At 36.7% G+C, this 23,336-nt stretch overlaps 1 protein-coding gene across 5 annotated transcripts in view; it reads left to right on the top strand.

Annotated features, from left to right (window-relative positions):
• The window catches only part of LOC145303573 (WD repeat-containing protein 86-like), a 179,527-nt gene that overhangs the window by 120,353 nt on the left and 35,838 nt on the right, over nt 1-23,336 (top strand). For 2 of the 5 annotated variants that reach the window (XM_080145115.1, XM_080145117.1), the window contains exon 4: nt 14,481-14,578. In XM_080145115.1, the coding sequence (XP_080001241.1) occupies nt 14,481-14,578 (98 nt within the window). Of the gene's footprint in view, nt 1-7,494; nt 7,599-14,471; nt 14,579-23,336 lie in introns of all 5 variants that reach the window. The other 3 variants (XM_080145113.1, XM_080145116.1, XM_080145114.1) reach the window with 2 other exon arrangements.

Here is a 23,336-nt window from a genome sequence, read left to right as displayed (position 1 = left end):
TCATTTCCTTTCCAACGAGCTTTAATTTGTTAAATTCTGATTAATAGTCGCTGAGATTTGAAACTTATAAAATATCCAAAAAAGGTGGTATATTAATATATATATATATATATATATATATATATATATATGTATGTATGTATGTATATATGTATGTATATATGTATGTATGTATATATGTATGTATATATATATGTATGTATATATATATATGTATGTATATATATATGTATGTATATATATGTATGTATGTATATATATATGTATGTATATATATGTATGTATGTTTATATATATATGTATGTATATATATATGTATGTATATATATGTATGTATATATATATGTATGTATGTATATATATGTATGTATGTATATATATATATGTATGTATATATATATGTATATATATGTATGTATATATATGTATATATATATGTATGTATATATATATGTATGTATATATATATGTATGTATATATATATGTATATATATGTATGTATATATATATATATATAGTAAGTAGTAAGTTATCTATATATATAAAAGCGAAAATGTATATATGTATGTGTGTATGTTTGTGTGTCTGCTAAAAACTTTCGACAGACACAACGAAAATTCACAAACTTGGTATCATATCAAAGCCCCATCTTTCGCTCGAAAAATTGGTCAAAAACGTTCATTTTTTCACCCCGAAATCGACAATTTTCGACAGGGGGTGGTCAACAAAAACGGTCTTCTCGTGACGACGAGCAGTTCTACGCATGCGCCAAATGACGTCATGACCTGATTTATTTTAAATAGTTAAAAACTGAACAAATTTCATATACGTCGCGTTAGGCCAGTTGATTAGCGCGTTTGTTCATTATCTCAGTTTTGGGTTCGAATCGTGGTGTGAGATGTCTTTTTTTTTTCGATTTTTAAAATTTAAATATTGAACTAGTGCTATTCAAGCCATTTTTCACGTAACGTTCGTTTTTCTGTTTTTTTTTTATTACTTCGCTTATCCACCCCCGACCACACACCCAAAAAACATTCGCGTACCCATCGATTTTTTTAAATTTTAATATCGAAACAGGCTTATTTAAGCCATTTTCACGTGTTCGTTTTCTGTTTTCATCGTTCGTTTGCCTTACGTTAGTTTTTTTTGTTTTTTCCCCCGCTTAAGTTTATCGTTGTTTTCTTTTTTTACTTTGCTTATAACAAACAAACCTGGTCATTGACGTCGTCGTTGTCGTCGTAACGCTCGACGACTTCCGGGCGCGCACCTGTCAATTTGGTTCTTACTTAAATAAATTCAAACATCTTTCACTAACTCATTCCGGCTGGCCGATTTTATTTTCAAACTTCGCCTCAGGGCTTCGAGTTCGATCCTACCCCACCCCCACCCCGGTTTCTTTTTTATTTAACACCACACACACCTACAAATACCCGGGCAATGCCGAGTACCCCCGCTAGTAAAATATATATGGCGATTAAACTACACAGAATATTTCACGTTCCATCGACGCTAGGCTTCATCAGGCTTATGCAGGATTCTGTGGTTGTCTCACATTTTTTCTATACACACCTATTGAGTTTTTAGCTAGCTAATCAGGTTTCTAGTTTCCACCGCACACTTCCTAATCAGCCTATGAGCAGACACTTACAGGACAAAGACCCAGTTGACCTCCGGTTCACCCATTACTTTGTGTGTGCTATTTTAGTGGGGAGCCTAGATATCTAGCGTCCTGATCTATTTTAAACCTAGGTTAAATGTGTGCATGTGTTTTTATGTTAGTTTTATATATATATATATATATATATATATATATATATATATATATATAATCATATATGATAATTTATGTATATATACGTTTATTTTAGTTTATTTTATTTGTTTATTTTCTTTTGTTATTGTTAGTTTTTAAACTATTCTGTATTGCTATTCTAGAGTAAAGTTTATCCTGTGAACACAGTTGTTCGCTATTTCTCTCCTACAGTTTAATAGATGTTCGGTTTCTTTAAAGTATAGGATAGCAAATTTTTGATAAAGGCATAATCTACATGGATCGTCTTGGTCTCTACAGCGTATTATAAACACCCCAACCTCCCCATCTTAAAAACGGCCTTCGGAGTACCCCCCAACCTCTTCATGTTAAGAACGGCTTTCGAGGTTGGGGGGGGGGGGGTTAATCCAAAAGACATTTTTAACATGGGGGATTAGGGTGTTTATAATACGCTGGGGCAAGATGTAAAAATTAAACAGCAAATTTCTTATTTTTTTATAGTTTAGAAAAGGTGAAACAAACTTTTTTATGTATTTTTTTCAAGTATTTATGTAAACAATATCGTGAAAGAAACTAAACAATTAAAACGGTAAAAGCTTAAGATAAACAAATGAATTTAAAATTATAAAATTGGGAAGATAAACAAATGAATTTAAATTTTAAAAATAGGGGATGTTTTGTTTTTTACTTATCCTGTAATTCGAGAGTCGTTGAAACGGAAGTTATCGGAAGTAAAACCGAGAAGCGTCTCACACAATAGACTTACGAAAAAATTTTTGATTTTAATAAAGTTTATAATTTGAAATTTTTATTTATTTTGATAATATAAAAACATTCTTCGACTATAAGGATAGACTGTCTGAAAATTTCAATTAAATTGGTAATGTAGAAATATTGTTTTATGAGTAACTAACGAACCAAGAATTAAATTTATATATATATGTGTGTGTGTGTGTGTGTGTGTGTGTGTGTGTGTGTGTGTGTGTGTGTGTGTGTGTGTGTGGTTAGAAAAATTATGGAGCCACCTTTAAATTTCAAGTGCATGTGTTTTAACATGGAGTAGAATCGCCTTTGGCAATAATTCAGTTTGGACTCTATGAAGTATTGACAAAATGCAAATCGACTGTTCAATACTTCAGAGACATGACCAGAGTTAATCCTTATCTAAAAAAATTCCCAAATAGCATGACTATTCGTTAACAGCTACTAATGAGTCACCGGTTATCAAGGCTAAAACCACTCGAGTATAAGGATTGATAAGATGGATAGACTGAATGTTAAGCGACAATTATGAATTTTTTTAAAGGATTAACAATCTTCACATACAGCCCACTCAGAACTATAGCCGACCCAGAAAACAGTAATTCTTCAGAAAACAGTAATTTCTTGTCATAAAAGGACGAAATAAGGGGGCCGAAAGAGAAAGTAAAACCACGTTCCACTTTTTCACCCCCTGCATTTTGTTTGTAACAGACTCTTCTAGTATTTTAAGTTCTTTCCTTTTTAATATTACTTTCGATTGTTAGTACTAGTATATATATATATATATATATATATATATATATATATATATATATATATATATATATATATCGATTTTTTTTGTTGCTTTTTAAACGATAGTATGGTTAATAGCGTCTCTAACCTTTGAGATCATAGAAAATATTTTTGCTTAGAAAATCGGATGTAAACAAATAAACAAATATTATTTATTTATTTATTAGTTTACTTATATAACAGTAATTTACAAACACATGTTTCGAAGTACTACCTCTTTTCAGCATAGCTTGACTGTTTCTAGGATCGTATGGGCTGAGGTTCGAATCCTAGAAACAGTCAAACTATGCTGACAGAAGGTAGTATTTCGAAACACATGTCCATAGATTAGTGTTTTATATATATATATATATATATATATATGCTTTTTTTAAATAAAATATGTTTTTTCAATTATATTTAACTCTTTGTGTATACCAATACTTTTTGCTTAGAAGCTCAATGTATGTTAAATATAACAGTACAGTTACATTCCCAGATCAAAATATTCATTTTTCATGCAAAATAGCAACTCCAGCATGTTAAAATTATTATGTCAATACAGACTCTTTTTATGCATATATTCCTCAGAAAAATTAGAAACGCTTTGCTTAGAAAGAAGAAAATGCATGACAATACAATGTCAAAAGAATAAAAAAGAAAGGAAATTCATCATGTGTTTGTTCTGGCAGCCATCTTGCTACATATTGTCTATATATATATATATATATTAGTGAGGGTATGATTCCAATGCTTTTCCCAATTCCAATACGATTACTGATTCCGATTCCGATTCTTTGTAAATTTCTAAATATTTAACTATAAAAGTGTTATTTGTCCCGATTACTGCAAAAACAAATCCTAAATCTAAATATATTTTCTCAGACGTAAAAACACATTTGTGAGGGGATGATTTAGAGATTCTAATCTTACTGGAAGTTTAAATCAGTAAATATTCATTATTTTATTAATTATTACTACAAGCTGTGGGAGGTGTTTCTTAAACCAAAATCAAATAAAAAAGATAATAAAAGGAATCGGTTTTGACATCGGAAAATAGGCGCAAATTTTTCCGATTCCGATCCCCCCAAAAAGCTCAAATTTTTCCAATTCCCGATTCTGATTAATCGTCCAAATACTAATATATATATATATATATATATATATATATATATATATATATATATATATATATAGAGAGAGAGAGAGAGAGAGAGAGAGAGAGAGAGAGAGAGAGTGTGAGTGAGAGAGAGAGACACACACACACACACACACACACACACACACACATATATATATATATATATATATATATATATATATATATATATATATATATATATATACACGATACTGAGTCTTCTGGGAATTTCCTTTCTTTTTTCTTCTTTTGATATTATATTGTCATACATTTTCTTCGTTCTAAGCAAAGCATTTCTAATTCTCTCTCTCTCTCTCTCTCTCTCTCTCTCTATATATATATATATATATATATATATATATATATATATATATTAAGAAATGAAAGATGAGGGATAAAAGTTATATATAACTTTATTACGCCTTCAGAACAATAAGGAAAAGTAAAAGAGAAAAATTTAAAAAAAAAAAAGAAACCTCTTTAGGCCATGGCATTTAAAAGTTAATGTTATTAAGCCAGTTTTTATCTATATTTGCATTTTGTATAATTCTGTCCAATCTCCTCTTCTGATGAGAAGCGTTTAACTTTGAAATGCCATGGCCAAAAATGTTTCCTTTTTTTTTTCTTAATTTTCCAAGTTTACTTTTTGTTATTGTTCTGATGATATAATAAAATTATGCATAACTTTTATTCCTCATCTTCCATCTAATAAAATTGTTTGCTCCACTTAATAGTGTTGAGCTTTTCTTATCTTGATGAGTTCTGCTTTGGTAAGGATATATTCCTTACTAAAATACATTTTATATAAATGTTTATGGAGAAAATATGCTTATTTAACTATATTTCACCCTTTATGTATATCAATCCTTTTATTTATGAAGCTCGATGTATATTAAATACAACTACAGAGCATTTACTAATATATGACAAAATGTCTATATTCCAAATTCCAATATGTTATTCACATCAAAAATGGCATAAATATCATAAAAACAATGCAACTACTCTTCAGAATTTTTTTTTTGGATTTAAGTGATCAGCCCCAAATTCTGTTTTCTTTTGAAAATTAATGAATTCTCATTCCTCTGATGAGTCAGTGCAGAAAATATTCAAAAATTGACACAATAATTATATCACGGATTCTACACTACGAAACAGGTGCAGTCAAGAATTGAACATTTTAACATTCTGAAAGAAATAAACGGTAAGATGAACAACATTTTGGAATTTGGAATATAGATTTTTTGTCATTAATTGTGAGTGTGTGTATATTAGGTTAACGAGAAAGTTCTTGCGGAATTTTTAATTTTGATTTCAAATGATGTATTTTCAAATAAGTTTTCGTTATAATACCTTTACTTTATATATCATTTTAAAGAGCGTTTGTCTAATCGTTTCAATTGCAATCATTTTAAAAACAAGTATGTCTTCTTTTCAGAATGTTGAATACAAGATGAAAAAAAAACAAATTCGCACAATTTTCTTATTTCAATTTAAGCTAGGCCGCAAAGTTGCTGAAACAGCTTGCGATATCAACAAAGCATTTGGCCCAGGAACCATTACTGAATGCATAACACAATGGTGGCTTAAGAAATCTCATGGCGGCGATGAGCATAGTTGTCGGCCATTGGATGCTGACAACGATCAATTAAGAGCCTTAGTCGAAGCCAATCAATGCCGAACTGTTCAAGAACTTGCTTCTGAATTAAACGTAATGTATACGACGATTTCCAACCACTTAAGAGAAATTTGGAAAACAAAAAAACTTGATAAGTGAGTTCCTCACAAATCGAATGACACCCAAAAGAAATGATGTTATAAAGTATCATCTTCCCTTCTTTTGTAATTGTCTGTATTTTTGAGATGAGGTGTTTTCATTTATTGAGATTGTCGAACTGACTTCCTCATCTTAGTTGTTATAGTCACAACGTTTCGGCCGTTTTGCCCTCCGGCCTTCATCAGGTGTTTTGTATCGAACTGGGGAACCGTTTGTTAGGAGTCTCGAACCCAACCCCGTGTTCGGACTCCATCTAGGCTCTGGGACATAGTTGCTGATTCTCTGTTTTAAATGTTACTTTTCACTGCCTTCGTTCAGGATTGAACTCAGCACCTTTGGGTAACTGTAAACTTTGATACAACGTCTAGGACCACTCGGCCATATGTCCTAGTGATATTTTATATATAATTAAATGTCCAAAAACGACATCATTTTTGCACCAGCCTAATATTATTACTACATAATAAAGATCTCATAAAAAACATGTTGTGCATTGAATACGGTGTCACCAGAGAAAAGTATACCACGTAAGAAAATTCCAGTGGTGAGTATGTTATTTCGATAGGAATCATGATTCCCTCTTTTTTCTTTCTACGTGATAAAAATCTAGTGGCAAACATATTGTTGCATCAAATACGGTGTCACTAAAAAAAGTATGCCACATAAAAAAAGTTCCAATGGTCAGCATGTTGTTTTGCATTATTAGAGAGCATCTTTCTCCCTTTTTTTATTTTCCTTATTCATTCAAATTATCATACTCAGTGATAAAAACTAGTGAAAAACATGTTGTTGCATTGAATAGGGTGTCACCAAAGAAAAGTATACCATGAACAAAGTTCCGGTAGTAAGCACATTGTTTTCCTCAATAGTTTTTTGCAATAAATCTTGAGCTTTAATGTGACAATTTGGAGGAAAGATTTTAACATATTGGTCGTCATTGCCGGAGGTTTACATTCTTTCAATGCTGTTACTAAATTATAATTATTTCATTCGCTTTTTTGTTGTTGCTATTGTTGTTATTATTGGACAGAAACAATAAAAAGAAAGCCAAACTTGGTTTCCTCGTCAACCAACAGAAAATCACACAAAGGGACATTTTGGGAAACTCCAGGATCCAGACAAAACTGATCCAGACAAAACTGATCCGGACACTGTACCTCAACAAACAAAGCAAATAAATAAATAAAACAAGAATAATAACTAATGCAACTATATTTAATAAGTTTACTTGTTTTTTCTTTCTTTTTTTTTTTTTTGTTTTTCTTCAGTTTACACCGGTTGTGGTGACACCCTGGCCCGCGCATATGATGCGAAATCAGGTGCTCTGAAGCGCACCTTCAAGGGGCATGAGACCGCTATCAATGCTTTGCAGGTTAAAGATCTCGTCGGACTGCTAGATACACCTTACCTGCACTTAAATTTTGTACCGACCTCAGTAAGGACACCAGTGGAAACAAACGAACTTTGATAAAATTAGGTTTCTTTGCACAGATTTAAGGACACCACACCACGCATTTGAGTGACATTTGGCAACTCTGATACGCATTTGAGCATCATAGCACATATTTACTCGAGGTTTACAATGCTGCGGACTTTTTACATGCAAGGCATATGTACGCCGTATGATGATGAAAGTGAAACCTGGCCAGTAAGGGTTGAGGATATGCGTTGCATGGAGAGAAATGATAGAGAGTGAGATGATGGATGTGTAATGTGAGTTTTAAAGACAGGCTTATATCTAATGACCAGACAGGAAAATTAAATATAAACAGTATAGGGAGATGTGTGCAGACCAGGAGACTTTGTTGGTATGGTCACATTGAAAGAATGGGCGATAGTTCTTGAGTTAGTGGATGTAGAACAGTTGAGGTATCAGAATCACTTCACAGGAAAACATGGGAGGAAGTGATGAGGATGTATTTGAGATAAAGTGATAGGTTAGTTTGAAAGTCAATTGCTAACAGCCGTCTAACACAAGCCAGTATGTTAAACGGATGTTAAATTGATGATGATGATGATGATGATGATGATGATGATGATGATGATGATGACGATTTTTCCTCATAAAATTGGTATTGATAGGATTATTGATGCTTTACGCGTTAGACACCTCGTGATTTGGACACGCACAGGATGACACTTCTTGTATCAACTACATAACGTGTGTGGGATATCCCAGGCATTCGAGGGTATGGTAAACCAAGAAAGACATCGCTTGCGATGCGTGAGAAGTGATATAACTGTATGCAACCTGACTGATATCAACCCATTAGATCGGACTGCATGGAGAGTAGACGTGAGACGTTGGCTGTTGTTGCCCACTTTAGATTCAGGAATACTCACAGAACCCTCAATACCAAAACATGATGATGATGATGATGATGATGATGATGATGATGATGATGATGATGATGATGACTGTTTTATCTCTCGGTAGATCATATAGGGAAAGAGGGACAGGAGGGGGAATTGTAAATTCGTTTTGCGGCTGCTGCTGCTGCTGATGATGATGATGATGATGATGATGATGACGACGACGACGACGACGACGACGACGACGACGACGATGGCTGTTTTATCTCTCTGTAGATCACACATATATATACAGGGTGACCCCCAAAAAACAAAAGCTAAATAGAGGCTATCTAGAATATATGCTGTAGAACGGAGAAAAAAAGGCCAAAGACCCTAATGTTTTGGTGTGATGTTTTGAATATAATAAACTAGTTATGACCAAAGTTTCATTTCATTCGGACAAAACACTAAGAAACGGGGCCTAATTAGAGTTGGGGCCCATTTTTTTTTTTTTAAAGAGAGAGAGAGAGAGAGAGAGAGAGAGATTGGAAATTCGTTTTCATGATAATGATGATTTCTTTTAGGTTAGTCACGGGATTGAAACAGGGCAATGAGATTATTTAGTGCCAAGAATAAATATTTGAAAAGAAAATAACAGTAATAAACTTATGCTTTTGAGCACAAGTAATTGATTCCAATGTATTTCTACTGAGGTCGGTACATCTTTAGAAAAAAAAAAATCTTTTTTGACTTCTCTCACTTTTTTTTCTTTTTTTTGTTTTTCACATTAATAGCCACAGCAAATATTTCCTCGACATTCACTTTTTCACGTTTGATTTTCACATTCATTCTCCTTTTCTCTAGCACAAGCACCGGATTCAGCAGCACCAATGATGCCAGCGCAATTCTGAAACAAATCTTGCGGAATTTGATTAACGATTGTGTTTTTATTTTTTTATTTTTATTTTTTATATTTTGATTCCGACAAGGTGTACCTTTATAAGTTCGTTATGATACTGAATTCATCGGTCTCTTTGTTATTGTTATTATAGCACATTTAAGATCGGCATAGTAGATATCGCCACAATGAGAAGATGCAAGTAAGCCTCTTTGACGATTCGAGGCAAGGGGGGGGGTTATAACATCCTGGATAAACAGTGCCGTTTTTTATTTCCTATAAAGATTATGGAAAATAAAAACAATTCTTTAATCTTACGGTTGGCAACCAGTTTAGGACAACTATGAATTCAAGCCAACAAAAGTAACGTTGCACTTCTGTTATTAAAGTTTTTATTCTAATTCCCAAATCGCGAACGAAAAATACAAAAAAGTACATTTTTTTTTTATTTGTTTTGTATACGTTGCTAACAGCAGCTATCGATATAGATCCCAGGTTCCAAATCTTTTGCTAGAAACAAATAGAATAGTAAAAGCAATTCATTTGAGCATCATAGGAAATAAATGCAAAGTAATTAAAAATGTTATAGGATCATAAATGATTGATTAAGGAGGTCGGTCCTTTGAAAATTTTTTACTACCGAATGAGAAATCTCTCTCTCTCTCTCTCTCTCTCTCTCTCTCTCTCTCTCTCTCTCTCTCTCTCTCTCTCTCTCGACTAATTTGTAGTATTCCGAATTATACTGGGTTTATATAAGTCAGTAATTCATATACCAATAAATTTAAACCAAAAAAGAGAGATTGCTTAAAACGTAAGCTACAAAATTATCGTATTTCATAATTGAGTATTCATATACTGTTTTAACAAAAACCAAGACTTCAAAAAATTGGTTGATAGCAACAAAAAGTGTATTTCATTGTTAGTTACAATTGTTTCAAGACCATTTGGACAAATTCAAACAATACGTCGTTAGAAAATTTTCACACCAACAGCCTTTCTTCAAACTTATTAAATAAAAACACTTTAACAATAAAACATTAAGGAAAAGAAACATTTTCTTTATAAGGAAAAGAAAAGTGTTCTCGCTTGTTTTCTTTTCCTTATAAAGGAAATGCTTCTTTTCCTTAATATGTTATTGTTAAAGTGTTTTTATTTAATAAGTTTGAAGAAAGGCTGTTTTTGTGAAAATTTTCAAACGACATATTGTTTGAATTTGTCCAAATGGTCTTGAAACAACTAACAATGAAATACACTTTTTGTTGCTATCAACCCATTTTCTGAAGTCTTAGTTTTTGTTAAAACAGTATATATATATATATATATATATATATATATATATATATATATATATATATATATATATATATATATATATATATATATATATACTCTTCTGAATAAAGCTATCTCACAATCAGCTGGTATGGAAACCTGTGATTATAAGATTTACAAAATATTACTGGTCGTAGTATTCTATGTATTATCCCATCTAAATAGGAATTGCTCGATATACAAGATAGAGCAAATAAAACAAATTATAGTGATTCAATGAAATTAAAAAGACTTTTTTTATATCAAATTTTTTTATTATTCTGAGTAAGACAAAGAATACTTAGAAATTTTATCTCCTTATCCTATAGGGTTTCGATGTCTACCATCTCTTCAGAGGAGAAAATATTAGCAAATTGTGCAGTAAAATCCAAGGTAACTGTCCTTTAAAGCAGTGTGGTAATGAAATCCAAGCTGTATATTGTGTAACCCACATCACAGAGTAGAAATCCAAGTTGGGCATATTTCTGGAATAATTTTTCTTTATGGGTCCGGCAAAAAGTTTTTTAAGGTCAACTGGAACTAAACCTTTATATCCTTTTCTTCAATTTCCCTTGCTATATAACTTCTAATTAATCAATTTTTGATTATGATTTTCCATATCTCACTGACTTTAGCAAATAAGGTGTAAACCATTATAACTATTTGCTAATATTTTCTCCTCTAAAGAGATGGTAGGCATCGAAACCCTATAAGTTAAGGAGATTAATTTTCTAAAGTATTCTTCGTCTTACTTAGAATAATAAAAGTCTTTGATAAAAAAAAAAGGTTTTTTAATTTCATTGAATCACTATAATTTGTTTTATATATATATATATATATATATATATATATATATATATATATATATATATATATATTCAAAGTTATTACCCAGTAATTAAGTTGCCATATACCTAACTCAATAGGACTCAATACTAAAATTGTTATTAGTAGAGCAATATATTTATAAGTTTTTTGCTTATATTGGCAATGTCAACATTTTCAACCTACTTGCTTCTTCAGAACTAATAGTGGCAATCAAGAATGACATTTCAGAAAAAAAAAATGAGCCAATCAGAATTCAAAGTTGTTTTAATTCACCGGATATCAAGTTTGCAAGCAGCATGGCAAGCACTTAATGGGGCAGATGGATTGCTATTGTTATCAAATATAGGATGACCCAAATTTAATGCCACCCATGGAATCTTCAATAAAAATTAAAATCGGTCTTGTAATCTAAGTATATTTGGTATAAATAAACTTCAGTTTATGCTTGGCTTGTCCACCAAGTTTCAGCTATGGATGTCCAACAGTCTTTGTTTTATAGTCATTCCATGATATACTCCAAATATGCACCCATACAATACAGTATGGAACGATAAATTTGTCGCCCTAAAGAAAACAACAGTACAAATTTATTTTAAAACTTTTATTGAAAAAATCAATTCAAGTAACTCGATTATGTAGTAGAACTGATATCTATCTAATGTAGCCACCTTCAACCTCAATGACCGCCTCAATACGGGTTTGGAACTGGGAGCATGCCTTTTCCACAAGCGCTGGCAAGAGCTCAGTGAATACTTGGCAGATAGCGGCGTGCGAGAGGTAATGTTGGTGATGTTCTTGATGTATAACCAAACGAAGTACCCCAGTGAGTTCAGGTTGGGGCAAGAGGGGGCCCAGTGAGAGAAGGGTATAAAGTCGTAGCACTCCTTCTGAAGCTAAGCCTGATTCTCTTTGGACGTGTGAGTTGGCGCCAAGTCCTGCTGCCACACCCAGGATCTGCCAGCGGCCACCTGATTGCACCAGGGGATCATAACACTCTTCAGCACATCCAGATACACTTTGGTGTTGACTTTCAAGCCGACTTCAAAGATGGGAGGTGGCATGATAGGGCGTCACTTGAAACCACACCAAAGACCATAATTGTGGCCAGAATCTTCATTGAGCTATACCTTCAAACGTTGAACCGTCCGGATTTGCATTCTGAGAGTGCTTGCAATGGTCCTCTTGTCATAACTTGGATCAGTAGAATGCATTTCCGATCTCCTTCGTTGAACATTGCATCACTTTCAGACATGGTAGAAGACTCCTATCGTTCTTGTAATCTGTATACAACTGGCCAACTAGTAGATGGTCTGCAACAAAAAAAAAAATTCATCAAATGAAGATGAAATCATGTCGTCTTTTCTAGGGTGGCAATTTTATCGTTTCATCCTGTACAAGCTTATCTGGATATAGTTGATCTTGGCTCTTCTGTTCAGGAATAGTCTGAAGATTATTTTGGATAGACATTATATTTGCGATGCCCTCACAGATAAACATCCTGAGGATGAGGGTAAAGTCTGGTGAGTATGAAGCCCATTCAGTATCACTTCTCTTACTTACAAAGTTCCTTCACCCTAGTATATTATTAAATGATGATAAAACAACTACTTGTGTCCAATAGAAAGACAAAGTCTCATTCTAACCTTTAAAACACATTTATTAAATCGTCTTCGTCAACCTATAGATAAGCCAAAAATGGGAAAAAAGTGTGTTCTGAGTATGAAAAAAAAAAAAAAAAATATTAGAAAGCCCATGCAGTGTTAAATAAATGTCGCTTTAGTTGAGACAAAGAAAAGGTCATATATGAATGTCCTGTTTGTAAGGAAAGGAAAATAATTCATACATGAAAAGGATTGTACCGTACCAGTCAATCAGTATGTAAGTAGTAATCTAGGTGTGTGTGTGTGTGTATGTGTGTGTGTGTGTGTGTGTGTGTGTGTGTGTGTGTGTGTGTGTGTGTGTGTTAGATTAAGTTCACATTTGGGTGGCAGCCGCCATATATTATTATTATTATTATTATTATTATTATTATTTTCATTTAGCCCAAATAAGGCACAGAGCTTCTTAGTCGTGAGAGGCTACTATTTGGGACCAGATTTGCAGAGATACTATTTAGGGAGTTGGGAAGCGAGATGTCTGTTCACATTACACTTGAATGTCTGCATGTCAGTACAGTCAGGGAAGCAGAGGTCCGGAAGGGAATTCCAAAGTGCAGCAGTCCAAGGAAAAAATCTATTCGAGTAGAAGGCTTCATGGCATCTAGGGATCTCTAAGTGTATGGGGTGGGATTTTGCTGCTTGTCGAGTTTATCGAGGATATTATTGTTGAATTCTTAAGTTTTCTTGTTGAATTCAAACCAGGGTCAGAGGCTCAGGACGGTTTTAGTTGCGTTCAAAGAGAAAGTTCTTTGAGGTTGGTCTCAGCAACTTGATTAGTTGTTGTTCCTCCGAATCTTGTTGTGTACTTAATGACATCTGATTCAGCAAACCAGAAAGAAAGTTAAATGCTTGTATCAATTAACACCAAGCTTAGAAATTAAATACAAATTCAAAATCATAACAACTGTTGCTGCTTGTAGCACCACTGTTACAGACTGTTGGACGTTCATGGTTAAAACTTGGTTACCAAGTCAGGTATAGACTAAAGTTTATTTGGGCTAAATAGAGATAAATTGCAGTAAGGATAGTGAAAGTTATTAATGATTCCATGGGTAGCATATCTTTGGTATCACTCTATAAGATGGTTTATTTTATTTTTATATTGATATAATTTTTTTCCCTTTTTCACGATGTCATCGTTTTATTTTATTTTATTTTATTGTTTTGTGTTTTGTTTTTGTTATTATTATTTTTCACGTGTTTATTTTTTCTAATCGCCTCGTTGATATTTTTTGGCACTGTTTATTCTGCAAAGTCTTCACAGGGTCTGGGGATGCAAGTGCAAGATGCTACAACGCTATTTCGGGTGGACTAAAACGACTTTTCCGAGTGCAAGGCTTACAGGCCATTAACTGTCTGCAGGTATTTTTAACATAAGAAGAAAAAAAAAAAAAAAAAAAAAGGCGTCAAATGTATTTTCCTTTTCGCCAATGTCGTCGAGTTTTTGTTGATGGTATCCCTGTGTTTGAAAAGCTTATACACCTTAATTGCTTCAGTCTGCCGTCATCCTTCATGTAACTTTTTGATAACTTATTTGATTAATTCGATGATTATTTACCTTTCGGGGTAATTTCCTAGTTTACTCACGCAAGTACCAGATTTGTTATTGAAGTTGAGCAAAAGATATATTTCGAACCAGGAAGTAACTAGAGTTATCTGCTCTTATGTAATTTTAGTGAAGTTCGGTAAAAACTAGATGTATTTCGAAACACAAAGTAATTAAAAGTCATCTGTCGTAAGTATGAGGATCGTTCCAAAAGTAAGGTTTCCTATGTTTTAACTTAAAAACTAAAACGTTGAAGACCTATGAAAACGGGAGTGGTACTATTAAAATAAGCGACTTTTTGTGCTCCCAAATTTATTTTTCTACATACTCAGCAGTCAGCACCATTCTCAATGCATTTTTGCCAGCGATGAACAAAGTCTTGGTTGTAAAAGTCTGGAACACACTCTGTCACTCACATCTCTATCACCACTCTGAAATCGACGAACCCATCTCCAAACTGTGTTGTCATCAACTGCATCGGCTCCGTAAACGGTCAACAGACGCCGGTAAATGTTAATCGGTTCAATTTTTTTCTGCATGGACGAATTCAAGGATACAAATCTGCTTCTGACGCACACATATGACAAGGGTTATTTTCTTAGAGTCTCGCACCGTCAATATCTGAAAGAGAGAGATGAAACTTTCAGGTCATTAATGCATAAGTTCAGTCATCATAACAATGCAATTTGCAACCCCCTCTGATCCATTTTGACGGAATTAAAAAATAGGAGGCATTACTTTTGGAACATCCCTTGTAATTTTAGTGAAGGAGACTGATCATTATGTTTAATATCAGTGTTTGTTCTTTGCTTGTCTCCCCACGAGGACAGAGTTAGATATAAGATCGGTTTTTAATCTGGGGAAAATCCAGCTCTCTCAAAATGGCACTAGAAGTGGAACAAAAATGAAAATTGCTTCAGTCTGGAGGGATTTCTTTTTCACTAACTGAGTACAGAAATAATGAAGTGTAGTATCAGAACAGTAAGTGCTACATTTGTTATTAGTGCTCAAGGGACATGTCGCTATGTTCAGTATCATTGTTTGTTATTGATGTTAAGTAAAAGCTAGGTATATTTCAAACCCAGAAGTAAATAGAGTTATCTGCCCCTATGTAATTTTGGTTAAAAAGGCACAAAGTATGACCATACCTTCTAATCCTTCTCAATCACTCCTTACCAACAACTAATAATAATCCTACAATTCCTATCGTAAATACCCCTTATCTATATACTTCTGAAGCGAATACAAATATACATAAGCAATGCCATCAATACATTCAGGACGAAAACTGTCATTGATATATTCCTATCCTCCCAAATCCAATGTACCACACCTCAAAATCACTTCCTCCAATAATAATTCTAACAGAGAAAATAAAATTCTCAGTGATAATGACTCTAACTCTGAATGTTCGTATAGGAGCCACACATACATTAGATCCACATCCTCTCCAATAAAGGTACACATCTTCAATTAGATAAGCTCTTTTGCTCTACATATTTAACACCTCTTATTAGGAAGCTTAAATCTATAAACATATTCTATACTTTCCAAAATCAACTTATTTTCTTCTGAAGAGAAGAATATTTTCTTTGAAAAGTCTAGGATTTAAAGGACATATATGGGCTCATTTCTGAAGCCAGAATGTGAAAACGACAATTGGTAATTAATTATATAGTTAACCCTTATAATATAATGTAGGGTGGAATATATGAATTAAAACCAGTCGTCCAGAATCTTATATATATATATATATATATATATATATATATATATATATATATATATTTAATGAAATGAAAGGGATGCAGCGTCCACCTGATGTATGCAATGGTAAACTTCAAACTAATATAAATAACAGCATTTATATATAGAAAATTTATTGCTCGACTGAATACTCCAAAAACAATTTAAAGAATCCCTATTCCGCAGAGTTTCAAAGAATGTTATTCTTGTTATTCTTCTCATCAGAGGACATAAAGAAATCAGCAAATTATATTTGTAGCAATGCTAGAATTTGCTAGTTAAGGCAGTTTTCTTATACGTATCCAACATTTTTTTACTTCTTTTTTTGGTGGCAATTTATAACTACAATAAATTGCGGTTTCACTTAATGCCTTAACTAGCAAATTCTAGCATTGCTACAAATATAATTTGCTGATTTCTTTATGTCCTCTGATGAGAAGAATAACAAGAATAGCATTCTTTGAAACTCCACGGAATAAGGACTCTGTAAATTGTTTTTTGGAGTATTCAGTCGAGCAATAAATTTTGATTGTAAAGTTCAACTTACAGTTTTAATTTCTCTCTCTCTCTCTCTCTCTCTCTCTCTCTATATATATATATATATATATATATATATATATATATATATATATATATATATATATAATCAGCTCAATAGACAGGAGTTAGATCCTTTAAAGCCAAACTAGATCATATTGTGTTATATTTTAAGACCCCAAAATATAAACTATCCATCGAAATTGAATTTAAACTCTGTAAATTAGAATTTACAACAAATTTATTATTTGACAAAGAATACAAGTTGAAAACTAAAAATTCCCTTATTCCACAGAGTTTTAAAAAAATGGCTCCTTTCCTCAGAGGAAAGTAGTTAGCAAAATGATATTTATGGGCAGGCTATAAATTTTGCTGGTTAGTACTGTTATGTTATGAAGCGTATGGTGACAAGCAAAAAGAATAGACAACACAGGATTAAGATTTGAACGAACTCAACAATTTATTTTCTAATAAATAACACAGAATAATAACGAGCTGTCCTTGGGGTGAAGATGGCAGATTGTTGTTAGTTGTTGTTATTGTGGTTATAAGGCACGACGAAACCTTCGTTTGTAATAGTAGTAGCAGCAGTGCTGGTCTGGTTATAATCGTGTGTCAATAGCGATAGTTGTTGTTGTTAGAAGGCGCGACGAAGCCTTCGTTGGTAATGGTAGTAGCAGCAGTGCTGGTTATAATCGTGTGTCAATAGCGATAGTTGTTGTTGTTAGAAGGCGCGACGAAGCCTTCGTTGGTAATGGTAGTAGCAGCAGTGCTGGTTATAATCGTGTGTCAATAGCGATAGTTGTTGTTGTTATAAGGCGCGACGTAGCCTTCGTTGGTAATGGTAGTAGCAGCAGTGCTGGTTATAATCGTGTGTCAATAGTGATAGTTGTTGTTGTTAGAAGGCGCGACGAAGCCTTCGTTGGTAATGGTAGTAGCAGCAGTGCTGGTTATAATCGTGTGTCAATAGCGATAGTTGTTGTTGTTAGAAGGCGCGCCGAAGCCTTCGTTGTAGTAGTAGTAGCATTGGTCGCGACAGCCGTAGCGTTGTGGTGATGGCGAGGCTGGTGGTCCTTCTGCTGTCTTTTCCTTGGCTTCGCTAAATATAGCAAGCACGCGGACGTAGTTGTAGACAAACGGTTAGTGATGAAGAAATTGCCTCCATGTCGAGAAAACTGTGTTTCTTTTGGGTTGTTGTTTTCGCTACGGTGTGTAAGGCATCTAAGCGTTTTGCCCGTAATTTTGTGGAGGTAACCATGATCATGTGCCTCGACTTTGGTGCCATGGTAGCGATCGTAGCGTGAATCCCTACGTAGTCAGTTTCTCCCCAAAGCGGTCAGGAATCATGAAACTTGAGTGGTGGTCGTCACGGTGACACGTGGCAGACAGTATGACGGCGTCCCCAAGTCAAAACGAGATCTAAATCATAACAGCTCCCCCAGATCTCATTTTGGCTTGAATTGTCCAGTGCGGTCATAGTTGCATGTGTGAATGGAATCAACCCATGATGAAATCCTTAAACCGTTTAGGAAGCTGGCCTCGTGTTGACCGATTCCGAATCAGGTCCGATCTGTATCCGGACGGTAGTCGAGGGGTTTCTACGTATATGGGGTCCTGCAACGCTCTGTGTGCCCCTGCCTTGGGTGGAAGCGTTGTCTCTTCGGTAGATTGACGAGTTGGGTAGGGTAGAGGAGGTAGATTGGGGGACAAATGTTTTGGACGTGGTATTAATCGGCGGACATGTGCCCGGTGAACCCATTCACTCTGGCCATCATCATTTTTTATCTGGATCACCATGCTGTTGGTCTTGGCCACTTCGAAGGTACCGATCCAGGGTAGGTGAGATGCGTGAGCAATAGCTGATTGAGGCCGGTGGATTAGTACCTTGTCACCGACTTGTATTGGTTCCTTATTCATGTCCTTGTCTAAATTTGGGTCTTGGGCGTGGTCAGCTTCATTGTTGGCCAGCGCGACGTGTCGATGAACTTGTCTTAACAGGGCATTGACCTGCATGCCGTAAGCCGTGGGGCTGGGGTTTTGTGATACTGTTGTCGGGTAATCTTGGCAAACCAATGTTGGGCTGCCGACTTTGATTATATAGTGTGGTGACGCTCCAGTGGCACTGTTGATGGTAGCATTCATTGATGAGATGACGGATTCGAGGACGTCGGTCCACTCACAGTCTCTATCTTCGCACAGCATGTATATGGCGTTTTTCATCGTGCGATGCTGTCGTTCAATGTTACCTGAGCTTTGTGGTCGCCAGGCACAATGTAATTCCTGCGTGATTGATGTGAGTTGGCAAAAGATCCTGTATACCTCCCCCGTGAAGTGGGTTCCGCGATCGGATGAAACAATGCGTGGTATTTCCCGGTGTCGAAGGAAGAAACTGTAAATTCCACGGGCAGCATCGATCGCACGATCTCTGGAACACGGCACAGCCGTAAGGTGTCTACTGAAACTGTTCAGCATGGTTAGGATGTAGCGTTTCCCCTTTGAAATTGGCATCGTGACGAAATCAATGTAGATGATTTCGAACGGTCTTTCTCCACGTTTGCAGTGCCCGGTGGGCCAGACCTTACGTTTGCCATAGTTACCCTTCCGCTTGGCACATGTTTCGCAGGAGTTGACATACGTCCTGATGTCATGGTCCTTGCATTCCCACCAGTAGCCGGATAGATGTTCGCGCATGCGGGCGATACCTGAATGATTGATGCAGTCATGGGCCTGATGCAGGTACTTGGGACGGAGTTTGTATGGTACGACCAGTTTTGGGGAATGATTGTTGTCCCTAATCATCAAGACAGATGTGCCGGGCTCCAGGTAGAACTGGTGGATGTATTTGTTGAGTATGGGGGCCCGATGGTCATCGGGGTCGATGTTACAGTTTTTGCTGGAGTTATTCGTCTGGGGGGTTTTGATGATTCTCGACAGTGTGTTGTCTGTGCATTGCTCAGCAGCGATATTGATATGGTCACAATTGTATTTTGTGGGGATGGTCGATGAAGAGTGATAGGCAAAGAACGCTTCCACAATATTCTTGTGGTGGCGGGTGTTCTGAGGTGTGTGTGCTTCGGGGATGAGCATTGATCCATCAATTTCGTCCATACACCAGGATGGGATGTAAATACGTAGGTCCGAACCCTGGATTCGGAATGTTTTGCCTGCAGGGTTGGCGTCAGCTGGTGTGTTATTTTTTCTTTGGCCATGACTTCTGCTGAGCATGTCGGCCCAGACATTGGATTCGCCCTCCACAAATTCCAGGACGAATTTATAGCATGCGATCTCTTCCTGCCATCTGCGGATTTTGGCATTGTTGAATACCCGCTGATCCAGATAGGTTAGTGATCTGTGGTCGGTGAAGATGACGAAGGGGCGGCTGTGTAGGAAGTAGTCGAATTTTGCTATGGCCCACTTTATTGCGTATGCCTCGCGTTCAGTTGTGGACCAGTTTTGTTCCGTGGTGTTAAATATGTGTGAAGCGACTGCTATGATCTTCTTTCCCCTGTCATCTTCTTGCATTAGGATGGCCCCACATGCGGTGTCACTCGCATCAGTGGTGAGCGTGAAGAGTTGATCAAAATCAGGGAATGAAATGACAGGAGGCGAGGACAGTCGTTTCTTTATCTTATTAAAGGCCTTGTCCGCCTGCTCAGTCCATGCAAATGGTTTGCCAGCCCTATTCAGTTCATGGATGGGGGTCATGATGCTGGAAAATGTGTCCGACCTGATTTGTTCCTGTACCCGTGTCTCCAGGAATTGCCGTATCCACACTAAACGACCTATGAGGCCTTGCAGTTCCTTTTTTGTTGTTGGAGGCTTCATTTCCATGATGGCGCGGACGTATTCGGGGTCGGCCTTGAAACCCTTGCTATTTACGATGCGACCGAGGAATTTTGCTTCGTTCGCGAGGAAGGTACATTTATCCGGATTCAATTTTAGTCCAAATTTACGTAGGGCGGTGAATAGTTGCTCCAGTGCCAGTATGTATCCTTCAAATGTTTTGGCGTGGACTAGGTTGTCGTCAATGTACGAGGATATGTTGGTGCGAGATGTAACAGTGGCCAAGGCTTCAGCTATGCAGCGGGAGAAGATTTGTCCGGCAGATGTGAGACCAAAGGCGAGTCGTGTGTATTGGTAGCATTTGCCCTTCCATGTGAATGCAGTTTTGTGTCGATCACGCTCGTCGATAGCGATCTGCCAATAGCCACTGCGAAGATCAAGGGATGCAAAATATTTATTTCCTTCGCCGATTCTGTGGAACAGGTGGTCAATCGTAGGTATGGGGTAGGGGTCGAGATCGACTAGGACCTTGTTGAGTGTTGCTTTGAAGTTGGCAACTACCCGGATTGCCCCGTTCTTCTTGCGAACGGCAAATACAGGGCTATTAAAACCCTTGGGGTCCTTGCATGGTTCGATGATCTCTCTGGCGGCCATGTGCATGATTTCAGCATCGACGTCAGCCTCGAGAGCCTGGGCGATTGGGTGTTGCTTCTGACAGCGGGATTGGCCATTGGTTGGTATTCGAACTGGTCTGATGAAGGTACCCTTTTCTCCCTTTTCGGTACCCATGATGTCGGCGAAGCGGATGATTAAGTCTGCTGTGGCCTCCAGTTCGTCGCGGTTTGGATGGTTGGGCAATGCCACACCCACATTACTCTGTAGCCAGTGTAGTTTTTCATTTAGTGTCTTGGGGCTGGGCTGTGTGAGTCTAGTGGAATGATCGATGGTGTGGGCTCCAAATGTGGTATCATCAGCTGGTATCTTCTGTGTAAGAGCTGGTAGTATTGCTGCCGTGTGAGTTATCGGAGTGGACGCGAGCGTGCGTCTGAATTCGATCGTTGATTTTTGGTGGTCGATTGTGTAGGAGTCTAGTGTGCTGTGACCAAGGATGCTTTGGCCGATCAGGATTGGAGATATAGCGGATGTTATCAGCATGTTGATCCCGTCGAACCTGGGTGAATCGTGGTTGCCGATGGCGATGCCACAATTAAGTTCGCCAAGGATATGGATGCTGCCGTTTATGCCTCTCACATGCACGTTGGATGGCGTTATTCGACGTCTGACCTCTTCAGGTATTCGAGACACTGGCATAATGCAAGTGGAGCAGCCTGAGTCCAACATAGATATGTCCGAGAACGTAGCTCCCTCGATCATGAAATGTGTGTTGACGAAAGGTGACTTCTGCGCCGAGTGTTGATGAAAGTTAAATATGTGATGGTGAGTCTGTTGGACCACGGGGTGAGCCATCACATCTCGCCTGGTCCGTATTGAAAATCCTCGGCCATGGTAGTGGGGAGAGTATCTTCCGGTGGCATATCCTTGTCGTCTGTTGCGATATATGCCTGGGCACGAGGTGGGTGCCGGTACCGACAGTTGCGTCCATGGAAGCATGCATAGCCTTTCATGTAGTTTTGGCAGATCTCAGCATCCTGATTGTGTTCATCATCCCTGCGCATCTGAAAATGGCCGCGAGTGCCAGTGGGTTTGGTGTTGCGCAGTGTTGTGGTATCTTTCCTTGCCTGTGGGCGGAGAGTTTGCCTGTTCACATTGTGTTCAGTTCGCCTGGTCCTTTGATCAGATCGTTGTGGCCTGTTTGCGTAGTACGCGATGGGACTATCATTGATTTCATCGTCCGTTTTGACACCACAGTCGATGTACCGCTGTACATCACTAGCTATCCCACCCGCCGTATAATGCTTATCCATTGTTTTGACGATGTGTGGGTATAAGCTCGGTGTCCAGGCTTTCACCTTCTCACTCATTAGCATTGCACCCATGAGAGAGAAGACAGTATCTGCAGGTATTTCCCGTGAGTGGTCCGACTTAAATTTTGCCTTTATGTGTACTGCAGCCTCTCTAATCGTGTTTTCCAGTCGGCCAGCGAAATCTGTCAATCTCTCCCCATCTCGACGCTGCAAATCCCAAGCCCGGCTGAGGTGCTGGAAGTTTGTCATTTGGCTGCCGTGGGTCGTTATGAGGTATGCTTTGAGTTGCTCGAAGGTAGATGTGTCGTGTTGGGAGTCCGTCATTTGCTGGAATATCCCTTCGTTCAGAAGCTGTTTGCAGATTCTGACAAACTCTTTTTCGATACTAGGGTGTGTACTGATTTCCGGCTTGACATGTATCATGTATGTTTTGTTTACATCCGTGATGAAGCGGTTAACATCGTTCCCGGGGTTGAACTTTTTTATGTCCTTTACCGAATCGTGTATGGCCTGTAATCTGATCATCAGATTGTAGTCGTTATTATCGGCTTTGGGCGTGTCGTTTAAGGTGGTCGATTTGAGG

Source organism: Euprymna scolopes, chromosome 19 (assembly GCF_053919585.1).
Source record: "Euprymna scolopes isolate OS-2025 chromosome 19, ASM5391958v1, whole genome shotgun sequence".
NCBI classification, from domain to species: Eukaryota; Metazoa; Mollusca; class Cephalopoda; order Sepiida; family Sepiolidae; genus Euprymna; species Euprymna scolopes.
This window is presented reverse-complemented; position numbering and strand designations above follow the sequence as displayed.